Raw genomic sequence first — 14,147 nt, 5'->3', positions numbered from 1 at the left:
TTACCTAGTTGTATCTGAGACAAGGTGAGTCTAGCATTCTCCTACTCTGCCATCTTCCTTGGAATGAGGATGTTTAACTTTCATGGGAAAAATTAAGCTTAAACATGAAAAACATTTTCCTCCACAACCACATAATGAATTCATAAATTATTTAATTTTTGTGTATGTATATACATAAAAACTATTTCTGTTATCATGCATATAAAAAAAACCCCCTAGATAGAAATTTGAGGACTTTTTTTTTTAAAAAGCATTTTGTTTAATTATATTTGGAAAAACTTTAATACTAGATTTATATAAATGAAGACATGAAACAAAAATCCTTAAAAATGGAGCATTTAAAACACTTAGCATTTATCCAAATTATTTAACACTGCCATATGCAATGCGTTCTGCTGAAAAAACAAAGACACTCATTAAATTATGTATGTTATACAACCGTGACTGATTTTAAGAACTGTGTTTGATCGAATGATGGGGAAATGACATTAATATCCTCACTAACATATCTATTTCCCAAATTTTCAGTTGTTATTTACACTAAGCTTATCTGACAAAAACCAGGACAAACAGGGGTGCCTGGGTGACTCAGTCAGTTGGGCCTCCAAATCTTGGTTTCAGCTCAGGTCATGCTCTCATGGTTTGTGAGTTTGAGCCCTGCATTGTGGGCTCTGCACTGACAGCACAGAGCCTCCTTGGGATTCATTCTCCCTCTCCCTCTCTCTCTGCTCCTCCCCCACTCTCTCTCTCTCTCTCAAAACAGATGGATAAACTTTAAAAAACTATATTAAAAAATAGGACAAATAACTGAAAAACTTTTTATATAATATTGAAGTTACTTTACAAATTAAAGAATTTATCACTTACCATTCTATCATGTGAATTATGATACTGGAAGTATTGAAAAGTTTTAACTCACAGCATTCACCTTCAGATGTGAAATAAAGTAGTGGAAAATAATTTTGAGAACAATGTGTCTCACAACGATTTTGAACTCATCTGTTGAATCACTTTTTTAAAGTTTCTTTAAAGGAGCTATACTAAATCAAATGAAACTTTTACCAAATAGTAAGTTATTTAAATTCTTACCTCTAATATCCCAATCAACATGGGTTATGTAACTGGTAGCGCCTTTGCATATTCCTACTCTTTTACTACTCATCACATTGTATATATCTATAAAACTGTCATGGGATGCTACCGCAAGATATTTCCCAGAACCTAGAACAGAAACATATTTGCTTGAGACTGTCTCTCTTTAGAAATGTTTTTTTACACTCTACAACTAGACTTAATTTTCTTAACATTTTTTGGGAAGAACACTTAGGTGTTTTGTAAATTATAACAAAATGTGTATAAAATGACAAACAGTAACTATATTTTTCAAGTACATTATGGTTAACAAAAGAAAATGTCCTCTTTAGCATAGTGAGATAGTTCAGTGGGTAGAAAAGGCCAAAAATTATATACAATGTAATCCAATACACTGTATTTAACTAAAAACAAAACAAAAAAATAACCCTTTATATGTAGAAAAAATAAAAGTAAAATAATGAGTAAATTTTGCCCTAACATTAGCAATTCCCAGAGTATAGTGGGTTTTGTCAGAGATAATGAATACACGGAAACTGATGAAGCAAAAATGCAAAATTTCAAAAGTATTAAGAATATAATGAAGGTTGTCATCCAATCCCTTTTATGTTAGAAATGAGGAAACTCAAACTCAGAGAAAATCACATAGAAAATTTAGTGACAGAATTGGCACTAAGCCAGATATTTTGCCACTGATCTAATACAGGAATTTTACTTCTTACCATACTGTCTTTTCTAGTCAAAAAATTAAAATTCCAAGATAAAATAATGGTTAATAAAAATTACATATGGATATATTTACTCATTGTCTGGCTCAAGTTAATAATCAAATATGATTTCAATGATATCTTACCTGGTGAAAATCGAATGTCCGAAATAATATCTTTCCTGTGATGAAAAGACACAAGATCTTCTAGAGTATCTGCATTTGCCATTAAGAAACTTCCATCATTCAGACCTACAGCTAAAGCTTTACCATCAGGAGAAAAACAGCAACATCTCCCACCTAAAAGAGAGCATATATTGGGCGATTTTCTTCTATTTAAAAAAATCATGTTAAGGAACTTTTATTGTCAAAGAGAGTTCCTGTATTCATTATGATCTCAAATCAATATTCAAAAGGAGTCACAGGATGCAGGCAACAAAGTTTTCTACTGAAATCAGTGGTAATTAGGCAATAATTAATACAAACCATCTTCTCTTCTGGACATAACTAAAGTAAGGACTAATATTTATCTTAAAAAACTAAGTTGATGAGAAAGAACGAGAGATTTTAGCTAACATAAAAAGCCAATGACATATGTGGAAATATTTTTTTAAGTGGTTGCTACCTCTGTAGTTTCTATTCTACAATCAGAAATTTAAGAAAAAAGGCCATCTTTATAAATATGCTTTCAAATTTGAAAAAAAAATGACAATAAACAATTATTAGGCAAAACTAGGAAGATCTATTAATGCATGGAAGATCTAACCATGCATGAAGAAATAATAATGCTAATATTAATTTTTAAAAATCAGGGTTAATATGTACTGGGAAATAAACAATAATGGGGTTAGCCTGACAGCAAAGGATACAGCAGACATATTCAAAAGTCCTAAGGCTTTTAGTGTTTGCATAAAATTTAGAGAGGGAGGGATGAGGTACAGCTCTTACAAAATGAAAAGTTACAGAATAAATTGAGAATAAGTCATGTATTATCATTTAATTATCAAGAATACATTGGTAATGAATAAATCTAGGATGATTTCTGAGATTTAGGAGTAAGAGATGATGATGGTCCGGAGCAGGGTAGCTGGAGTAGAGGTATACTTTGAAGACAGAGCTGGCAGGACTTTGACTAACTGGGAGCAGAATAGGAGAAAAAGATAAAAGTCAAGGCTATTTTTTTTTTTTTAATGATGATGTCATTTACCAAGATGGAAAAAACTAGCAGAGGTACATGTGTTTGATTTTGTACCCATGAAGCTAAGGATACCTATGACAAATTCAAGTGAAGATATCAATAAGCCAGTATGATATAATTATACTTCTCTGGAGTTCAAGGGAGAGGCTAAACTGGAGATATAAGTATGGAAGACGTAGCATGGTAGATAGTAGTCACAGTCATGAAACTGGATAAGAGCTTGTTATTAATTTATTGACTCTCAGCTCCAAATCCAACCTTTCTTTCCTGCTATACAATACAGCTGAGCCCTGCTGACATTTTTTCCTTTTCCTAAACTTGATTTTAGCCGATGGAGGGTACTGTACTGGAGGGCCCCTATAAGGCCAAAGAAGAAGGAAGGGATTTTTCCTTCCTCTGGTGTGCTAGAACCAGTGGATTAGATTAATGAAGGGATAGGGGTAGATGTTGGGATGCAGTTGGGGATGGGAGATTTTCTCTGCCCCCCATAGCAAAAGATTTCCTACATCAGCCCTTTGGCAAGCTTCTTTTCCACTTGCACCCACATCCTTTCTAAAGAGATCTGAATCTCGGGAAAAGAGGGGAAGGGTTCATTCCTTAATCACCATCCACTAGCCCTACAGCTGGTAGCTGCTTTTTGCAGTTGCTACTTCTATACCCCTTAGAATACCACCTTTAATTAGTTAACACTTATTCATATTAAATTTTCCCTATTCCAATTCCTGGGGTGGTTTCTGTCTCTTGATTGATACAGAATTGATACTGAAGTAGTCACAGGAGACCGATCACTAAAGATGGGATTTTTGGAATTGGCTTAGTCATGCCTTTGGGCTTAAGCACAGTGCTGGGCCCTTGCCAATGGGAAACGGGATGTCAGTAATCAAGGTATGCATTGCCATAACAATCAAGTTGTCTCCTACATCCTGCAGTTCACTGTCACTTCTACTGAAGTAAAATGCCCTGGGAGTCCAAGAGGCTGCTGCCTTTGACCATCACAAAAATAATGATGACCACAAGGACTGTGCTGTGCAAAAGATTCTGAGTGCATAGAACATTTAACAGAAAGATGTAACATGCTCTGGTCCTTAACCCTTCAGCATCTGTCATGGTCTGAATAGAGAGAGCTTACACTGCAGACCTAGAAGAATCTCTGACAGGGCTGATGTGGCTGAAAATTAAATACAAAACTTAATTGTGCAGGTTGCAAATTTACAATGTGAGTTGAATTCCCAGACTCACCAAATTTCTTCTGATTGGTAAAGGAAGAAATTTGGACTGTGGAATGGGAGCATCTGACTGGATTCAGACAAAACTGAAAATCTTTAATTTCTGTATTATTCAGAGTCTCACAGCCAGTGCAAATAGTTTGCTCTCCTGTGTCTGGGAAGACTGGCCTTCTGGTGCATATACCTTGAAGGGATATTTAACCTTACAAAGAACCATTAACAACCACTTCTCTGCTGTCACTAGATCCTCAGCTTGGATCAAATCTCTGTGCGTGCTCTAACGCAGAGGTTAGCAAACATTTTCTTAAAGGACCAGACAGTAAATATTTTCAGCACTGCAGGCCATATGATCTCTGTCACAACTACTCAACTCTGTTATAGTGCAAAAACAGATCTTAGACAATACATAAATGAATGGACATGGTTGTGTTCCAATGACATGTACACAATCAGGAGGTGGGCTGGATTTGCTGACCTCTGATATAGAGGGAGGAATCAAAAAGTTTAGGGAGGTAAGAACACTGAAGTAGATTTTTCATAGGCAACGTGTACACTCACCCACCAACTACATCCCCCCAAAAAGTCTAAAAACTAGTTCCTTCATAAGAGCATTTAGAAATACATTAACTAAGGGCAGCATCTACATCCTTGAAAAGTTCTTTGATGTCCTCCTATGTAGATCAGGAATGAGAGCTGTCCCCAGTAATATGGGCTCCCTGATTCAACAGGGATAACCTAGGAAATGCAGAAGCCACGTAGCAGCACTTAAAAGACAGGGCAGATTCTTTACCGAAAATGGCAGCAGGAACACACTAATAATCAGAATGTTTTGGCCTGTGGAGATTTCTTTTGGTGACTAATCAATCATGGTGTCTGCAGGAATTCAATAGATGAGTAGGCTACTAAATTAGTCTTTGATCTGTATGACAGAAAAAACCCCAGACCTGGTGGCTAAAAAAACCAGACTTAAATTCTCATCCTATTTTCAGTCCAACGTCAATTCATATACTCAGAGCCCCTTGGTTAAAAAGCGAAGGCTAAGTCCCACTGAGGAGGAACCTATAGCAATGTCATCATATAAAGTAAATCTTCCTCTAACAATCGGTGGCCAAGAATGATTATTTCCATGAAAGGAATACCCATACTATCAGGAGTTAGTAAACAGGGGCTCTGAACTGACGTTAATTCTGTGGATTCCATCCAGTTCGTGAATTGTAACAGATATACCTGGCAACTTGTAGAATCCACTAGGCTGGCTCTGTGATCCATGGGTAAGAGTCATTATAACAGGAAGAAATAAGTGAAAACCCCTGGAAATTCCTCTATCAAGACGATAAATCAGAAGCAAAACTGCAAGCCTCAGAATTACAAAATTACAAATATCAGCGATACCACCAAAGACTTGAAATATGCAGTAGTAAGAATACCTATCACATTTAAACTTGCCTGTTTGGTCTGTGTGAAATAAGATGGATTTCAGATACTACCTACGGATAATAAATTTAATCAGGTAGCAATGCTAACTGAAGCTACTCTTCCAGATCTTTACCAGAAAAAACAAACACAATCCCTGGCATTTTGCATGCAGCTATTGCCCTGGTTAATGCTTTTTTTTTTTTTTTTTTTTTTCCTCCATCCCGATTTGTAAGGACCACCAGAGCAGTCTGCTTTTACCTGGCTTGTATCTGTGTATACCTTCAAAGCCTTGCCTCAGGGCTATTCAACTCTCCTGTTTTTTGCCATAATATAGTCCACAGAGATCCTGATCGTCTGGACATTCCACAAAAAATCTCAATGGTCCACTACATTGATGACATTATGCAGAATGGATCTGGGGAACAGGAAGCAACAACTTTAGATGCCTTAGTAAGACCTAAGTGAACTGAGACAGCAGAAGATAATTCCTACAAAAATTAAGGAACCTGCCATCTCAGTGAAGCTTCTGGGGATCCAATGATCGGGAGCATATTAAGATATTTCCTCCAAGGTGAAAGACAAATTGCTATATTTTCCATTACCCACTATAAACAAAAGGAGCAAAATGCCTGGTATACCTTTTTGGAAGCCTACACCACATTTGAGTGAGCTGTTTCTACCCAACTATCAAGTCACTATAAGGCTTCCCTGGGGCCAGAACAAGAGAAGGCAAGCTGATCTTCCACTGGGCCCTTATCATCTAGCAAATCTAATGATCCTCAAACTGTCTGTGGTAAACAGAAATGCTGTTTCCAGAAGAATGCCTCTGGAAAGCTACCAAAGGAGAATCATACTGCAGATCTCTTAGATTTGGGAGAAAATCCATGCTCTCCTTTGCAAATAACTAATTTTCTTTTCAGAAGGAGTTTCAGCCTTGCTACTAGGCCTTGGTAGACAGTAAATGCCTAACTATGGGATATCAAGTGACTGTGTATCTTAAGCTTCCGGAACATCATGAACCGAAAGTTACATGACCAACCTAGTCACAGATTGGGTATGCACAACAGCAATCTATCATCAAGTGGAAAAGGGATATAAAAGATGAGCCCTGGATAGATTTGGAAGCCAGAAGTAATGAACAGGTGGCTCAGGATCCATCAATAATTCCTGCTGCAATACCTCGTCTCTCTCTCTCTATCTATACCTATGGCCTCAAGGGTATTCATTGATTATCAGCTGAATGAGGAAGAAAAACAATGAGCCATATTTACAGATGTTTCTATGCAGTATATGTCAGCACCCACCTGAAAGCACTAGAGCCCTACTCGGTGGTGGCCCTGAGGGACAGCTTTGAAGTAACATTTCACAACAGGCAGCACCTGGAGCAGGTACATTTAGTTTTCCACATTTGTAGTGACAGATGACAGGAGAGACAGATTTACATGGACTCATTAGCAACTGTGAACTATCTGAATAATCAGTTAGGGACTGAATTCTTTCAGGATTAGAAGATTAGAGATGAGGAAATCTGGAAAATCGAACTTTCAGAAAGGGCACAGGTGTGAAGATTTTTGCATCTCAGGGAATGCCCAACAAAAAGCATCCACTACAGAGGAGACTCTCAGTAATCAGATACACAAAATAAATGCTCTAGGGACCTCAGAGCAGCCTCTTTTCCTAGGCAGCTAGCACTTACTCCGTGGGCTTGTGGTAAGTAGCATGGATGGAGTTTATGCTTGAGTTAGAAAACATGAACTCTCTTTTCCAAGGTTATCTTGCTACCACTACCATTACCACTGAGTGTCTACTCTGCTAACAGTAGAGAGCAACCGAGCTTCTGACATGGCACCATTCCCCAGGGAGATTGGCCAGCCAGCTGGTAGCATGTTGACTATACTGGACCTCTTCTTCTTTGGAGAAGGCAAAGATTCATCTTCATGAGAATAGATGTGAATCCTGGATTTGCCTTACCTGACTGACCATTATGCTTCTGCTAGCACCATCATCCATGGACACATGGGATGGATGCCCTATCCACTAACATAGAATTCCATGCTTCTGATCAAGGAACTTCAGGCAAAAAATGTGCATTAGGCTCATACCCATGGAATTAAATGATTTTATCACAACTCCCACTACTCCAAGAAAGCTAGTATGGCTTACTGAAAACTAATTGATGTCACCATCTGGGAAACAACACCCTGAAAGACTGGGCTTTTGTCTTACAGAATGCAATATATACTTTGAATCACAGTTCATTACATGGTGCTGTCTACCTCATGGCCAGTTACATGGGTCTGGAAAATCAAGAAGTGGGAGTGATTCTTCTCACTACTAAATCTAATAATCAACTTGCACTATTTTGTTTTGCATCCTGGCAAATCTGAGCTCTGCTTATTTAGTCTTGACTCCTAAGAGCAGGGACAATTCTTTTACCAGGGAACATACTGATTCCTCTGAATGGGAATGTAGACTGCCACCTGGTCATGTTGGGCTCCTTAGGACAGTGAAACAACAGGCAAAGAAAGGGGCTGTTACTCTTCTTGCTGGAGTGGCTGATCGCAATTATAGAGGGGAAACTGAGTTACTGCTACACACCGAGGGCAAAGGAGACTATATCTGGGACCTGGAGGGTTCATTAGGATGCCCCTTAGTCTTCTATGACCAACAGTGAAACTTAATAGAAAACCAGGAAAAAAACAGGTACAAATATTGAAATTTCACCTAATTTAGCAATGAAGGTTTGGGTTACTCATGAGCTAAGTAACTCCAACCACCTGAGGTTTCTGGCTCAGGACAAAGAAAATATGAAATGGGCAGAAGAAGAAGGAAGTCAGAGATGACAACCACAGGCGCCTGACTGGCTCAGTCGCTTAGATGTCCGACTTCAGCTCAGGTCATGATCTCATGGTTCATGAGTTCAAGCTCCACATCGGGCTCTCTGCTGTCAGCACTGAGCCCACTTCGGATCCTCTGTCCTCCCCTCTCTCTGCCCCTTCCCTGCTTGTTCTTTCTCTCAAAAATAAACATTAGGAAAAAAAGGGGGTTAGGGCACCAAGAATAATTTAAAAAACAAACAAAAAGAGTTATCAATCACAGCCCATAGCCAGTTACAGAAATAAGGACTAGACATAAATGCTTGTGTATATATAAGCTATTTACTTTTTTTTGTTTTTTAAATAATTACATCCAAGTTAATTAACATACAGCGTAATGATTTGAAGAACAGAATTTAGTGATTCATCACTTACATATAACACCGAGTGCTTATCCCAAGTGTCTTCCTTAATGCCCCTTGCCCATTTAGCCCACCCCCCACCCAACACCCCTTCAGCAACCCTCAGTTTGTTGTCTGTATTTAAGAGTCTCTTATGGTTTGTTCCCCTCCTTGTTTTTATATTATTTTTGCTTCCTTCTCTCTTCTTTTTAATACTTTACATAAGTTTGTTGATGGTTAACTTTACAATTTAGTCTGAAGTAAAAGAATATTCAGTAAGACTATGAATTTGAGAGTCATGAGTAGAATCATGTTGGAATGAATATAATAACTGTGGGAACTGTATGTCTTCGAATTTGGGGGAGAGGGTGAGAATTTCTTCACTTGTACCAGGAATAGTTGCATCTCTTTGGTTAGAAACTTTTTGGGTAGAACATAAACATAAGGTTAGTTCTGTGGTTATACTGAAGTTCAAGTGTTTGTAAAAGATGTACAGGGACGCTAATTAGACAAAGGGATAGTCTGTGCCAGTTATTATTTATTGCCTCTTAGTTCCAAATCTACCATTCTTTGGGCCTTGTAGACTTCTCTCTTTTGCCCGCTGATACAAAGCTTTGCCAATAGAGGGTGCTGGAAAGACACTACAAGTCCAAAGCAGGAGAAAGGGGCTCTCCTTCAGGCCTCCAGTGTTGGATTTTACCTACAGAGCCAGAGCACTGGTGTGCAGGGAGCCTGAAGCACCCCCACGGCGGCAGCACCTCCCCACTGCGGCAGCACCCCCCCTCCCCGCCGTCCCCACTGCGGCAGCAAATTTCAGCAAATTTCCCCGCTGTCGCAGTAATGGGCCTAACGATTCAGCTGTGGTTTGCAGTCTCTAGCAAGATGCTCTGCTAAGACAGCAGCGGCCCTCACCAGTCAACAGTCAACTTTGTCCTGGGTTAAGTTCTTCCCCAAAAAGCCCACTTGCCATTCAGTTCTGGTCTGTACCCTCTGGCAAGCTTTTCCTTTAGCCAGTGACCACTGTCTCTCTGTTCCACTGAGGGAGGCCTGCACTCTCTGGCAAGCTTCTTCACCACTGACAGACTGTTATGATGGCAGTTACACCCTTTCCAAACACCTCTGCATCTCCTTTAACTTCTTTCTTTATTATCCCTCAGCTAACTAGGCCTAGTAGCTGCTTTCTACAGCCTTCAGTAGGTAAACACCTTCTACTAGTTAATAATTCTTATTATTAAAATTTCCATGTTAAAATAACTAGTATAGTGTCTGTCTTCTAACTGGACAATGACTGATATAGTCACACAAAGTGCAAGTGTACAAATGAAATAAAAACAGCCAGGGAGAACCCAGGAGCATTTCTATATGTAGAGAGTAGGAAGAAGAGGCAGAGCCAGTTAAGGGAAGAAGAAAAAAAGAAGTCAATAAGATAGAGAGGGAGAAAGACATGCATGGGTTCCAAAGCCAAGTGAAAAATGTATTTCAGAAAAGAAGGGATGATCAGTTATGTCAAAAACTACTGTGAGGTAGAGTGAGGACCCAGAGGTGACCAAGAGATTGGCAGCAGATTCAATGGACAAATAGAAACAAAAGCCTAACTGGGGTAAGGTTTGTGAAGCCAATGTCATGTGAAAATAGAGAAGACAGTATCGCCTTTTGAGTATCACCCATTTCGAGGAGTTCTGCCACAAAGGAGAGCAGAGAAACAAAATGGTAGTGAGACTAGTCATCACAACTGCACACTGTATTCAACCCTATTCAGCTAGCTGAACGGAGGCTTAGAGCAGGGGGAAAGTTGGGTTTAAGCAAACATTAACCTAATAAGCATCCTTTTAAATGCATAGCTGAGCTCCTTAAAAACTAAAAACAAACCGGGGCGCCTGGGTGGCGCAGTCGGTTAAGCGTCCGACTTCAGCCAGGTCACGATCTCGCGGTCCGTGAGTTCGAGCCCCGCGTCAGGCTCTGGGCTGATGGCTCGGAGCCTGGAGCCTGTTTCCGATTCTGTGTCTCCCTCTCTCTCTGCCCCTCCCCCGTTCATGCTCTGTCTCTCTCTGTCCCCCCCCAAAAAAAAAAAAAAAACAAAAAACAAAAAACAAAAAAACAAAAAAAAAAACGTTGAAAAAAACTAAAAACAAACCAACCAACAAACAAAAAAACCCTCCCAGGGATGAAAACTAAATAAAGGGCAAAAAAACGAGAGTAGTAAAATAAAGTCACAGCTGCTCTGAGGGTACAGGAGATGTCTTGCTCCTGGGCTTCCTGGATAAAACTGCAATCTTTTAAGGGTTATACAGTCAATGTAGTCATCCAGTACTGGTTTTCAAGTTCTAGGTTACTTTTAAGTTCCAAAATACCAATACTGAAGGTGTAATACATTATTTCCAAATTTAAAAATAATCTGGTATCTGGATCATCCGCATCTTAAGGCATCCAGAATATTTTCCTACTTCTCTCAAGCTTTATGGAGATGACAATCAACTGAGCAAAGCTTTGACTGCGTGAATAATTCTTCCTCTAGTTCAAAGACTTTTTCTACAAGTCGAATGTGAACACTGTATTAGTGTCCTAGAGCTGCTATTACAATTACCACAAACTGAGTCGCTTAAAACAACAGAAATCTATTCTTTCACACTTCTGGAATTTAGGGTCTGAAATCAAGGTGTAGGCAGGACTATGCTCCTCTGAAAGCTCTAGGAAGGATCCTTCCTTTCTTCTCCCTGGCTTCTGGAGTTTGCCACTAATCCTTGATGTTCCTTGGCTTGTAGACTCATCACCTCAATTTCTGCCTCCTGTTATTACATCACACTCTCCCTTTGTGTCTGTGTCTCCACACAGCCTTCTTATAAGAACACATACTAGTCATTCAGTGTAGAGTGCATCCTGATTCAATATGACCTCATCTTGATTACATTTGCAAAAACCCTATTTCCAAATAAGGTCACATTCAAATGTAAGTGGGTTAGGACTTACACATATCATTTTGGGGGACACAATTCAATCCACATTAGACATGACAGTAGTAAATTAGAATTTCCTTCTATAAATCTCAAATCTAAGGACAAAGAAAACTGGAAATGCTTCCTTTCAAGCAAACATTATAGCTTGTTATCAATAAAAGGGCTATAGTCCCTACTAAGAAAAATTAAAAGTTATTAAAAAAGATGTCCTCAAGAGAGAGCAGTATATGATGAGTCAGAGGAAATTTGGAACTGGATTTTATTTATATATTTTCACCTTCCTCAGATTAGTATGAAGTATAATATAGGGCCTTTTGAACATCTGGGAAAATTTGCACAAAACTAATTACTTTTGCAACTCAATAACATACCATTAATGGGCTTTCTTAAGACTGCTTTAAAAAGAAAGATTATTGCATTTCCAAGTTTCCATGCTGAAAGTTTCTCCATTTTATGAAGTATTTATTTTTAAACAAATTATTAATTAAAATAAGGTAATACAGATATATTTTTATAATTGTGTCTTTTCACTTGATTTATATTTACAAATTTTGTACTTAATTATACTATTAGTTTCAACGATTTTTATTTTAACATTTCTTTTATAAATATATGAAGAAAGAAAGTACAGATTTAACTGCATACAGTTTCTTCCCCTTCCACCCCCCAAAACCTCCAAATACCTGTACTGTCCTTTAACTGAGTACTACAATCATATCTCAAGGGAAGAGCAAGTTTTAAAAATATGCCTGGCAGTAGAGAAAGACATCAGGAAATAGACTTCTATATCCTGACTTGGGTTCTAGACAGAGGGGAAAAATTGTACTGAAGATTCACAAATGCAGCATAGCTTATGCAGATCTTAGATTTGAAGTTATACTAACTATATGATCTATGCAATCCTAGTGAAAAAAAAAATCCTTAGTAGTTCTGGATAGTAGCAACCCAGGCACCTGGGAGAAGGAAACACAAAATCACTCTGGAAATATACCTTTGATCCAGACTTCAGAGAAACCCCACAAGTAAAGAAAGCCCAATTAAACATAAATTTATAATCCAAATATTCAAGCACAAAAGAAAATGGAACACCAGGAAGGAGTCAGCAGAAAAATAACACCAAAACAGCAGAAAAAAAACACAGCATAGTCAGATCCCAAAGGATGTCAGATAACTAGATTTCATAATCTTTATCTGATAAGTAAAGATTAAAGACATAAAAAAGGAAAGCTAAAACACAAAGAATATGTTATAAAAAATCTAAGGAACTTGAAAGAAAATAAAATTCCTAAAAATGAGAATTATCACACCTAACAGGTAGGTTAAACAGCAGACGTGAAAGAGAAAGAGCTGCTAATAATTCAGCCATAAAAAAAAAAAAAAAAAAAAAAAAACCCGAAATCTTGCCATTTTCAATGACATGGATAGAGCTAGAGAGTATAATGCTAAGTAAAATAAGTTAGTCAGAGAAAAACAAATACCATCTGATTTCACTCATGTGTGGAATTTAAGAAACAGAACAAATGAGAGAAGGGAAATAAAAAGAGAGAGGCAGGGGCACCTGGGTGGCTCAGTCGGTTAAGCGTCCGACTTCGGTTCAGGTCATGATCTCACAGTTTGTGGGTTCGAGCTCCGCATTGGGCTCTGGGCTGACAGCTCAGAGCCTGGAGCCTGCTTAAGATTCTGTGTCTCTCTCTCTCTCTGCCCCTCCCCTACTCATGCTCTGTCTCTCTCTCTCAAAAATAAATAAAACTGTTAAAAAAAAATGATTGTTTCACTATATGCTAATTTGGATGTAAATTTTAAAAAATAAAAAGTTAAATTAAAAAAAAAACAGAGAGGCAAATGAAGAAACAGACTCTTAACTACAGAGAACAAACAGATGGTTCCCAGAATGGAGATGGGTGGAAGATGAGTGACACAGGTGATGGGTATCAAGAGTGCATTTATTGTGATGTGCACTGGGTGGACATTGTATGTAAGCCCTGAATCACTAAATTGCACACCTGAAACTGATATTACACTGTATGTTAACTGGAGTTTAAATAAAAAACTTTTAAAAAGAAAATTAAGAACTAGAATAAGATCTTAAAATTTCCAGAATACTGCAGAGAGAGACAGAAAATATGAAGTGAGCCAAGACATGGAATAATACTACATAATTAAAACATAAAAATCCTCTTAAAAACTCAGGTTTGCACCAATGCTAATATCATCCTCAATGGAGAAAAACAGAGCTTTCCCTCTAAGGTCAGGAACAAGGCAGGGATGTCCACTCTCACCACTGTTATTCAACATAGCATTGGAAGTCTTAGCCTCAGCAATCAGACAACACAAAGAA

General features: G+C 38.2%; 1 protein-coding gene across 3 annotated transcripts in view; it reads right to left on the bottom strand.

The window, feature by feature from the left end:
* EML5 (EMAP like 5) overlaps nucleotides 1-14,147 on the bottom strand; it is a 181,368-nt gene that overhangs the window by 57,775 nt on the left and 109,446 nt on the right. For all 3 annotated transcript variants that reach the window (XM_049612358.1, XM_049612360.1, XM_049612359.1), the window contains 2 exons: nucleotides 1,946-2,098; nucleotides 1,090-1,221 (listed from right to left, as the gene is read on the bottom strand). In XM_049612358.1, coding sequence (XP_049468315.1) covers nucleotides 1,090-1,221; nucleotides 1,946-2,098 — 285 coding nt within the window. The remainder of the gene's footprint in view (nucleotides 1-1,089; nucleotides 1,222-1,945; nucleotides 2,099-14,147) is intronic.

This window comes from Panthera uncia, assembly GCF_023721935.1.
Source record: "Panthera uncia isolate 11264 chromosome B3 unlocalized genomic scaffold, Puncia_PCG_1.0 HiC_scaffold_1, whole genome shotgun sequence".
Lineage (NCBI taxonomy): Eukaryota > Metazoa > Chordata > Mammalia > Carnivora > Felidae > Panthera > Panthera uncia.
The sequence above is the reverse complement of the archived record's forward strand: the minus strand, read 5'-3'. Positions and strand labels throughout refer to the sequence as shown.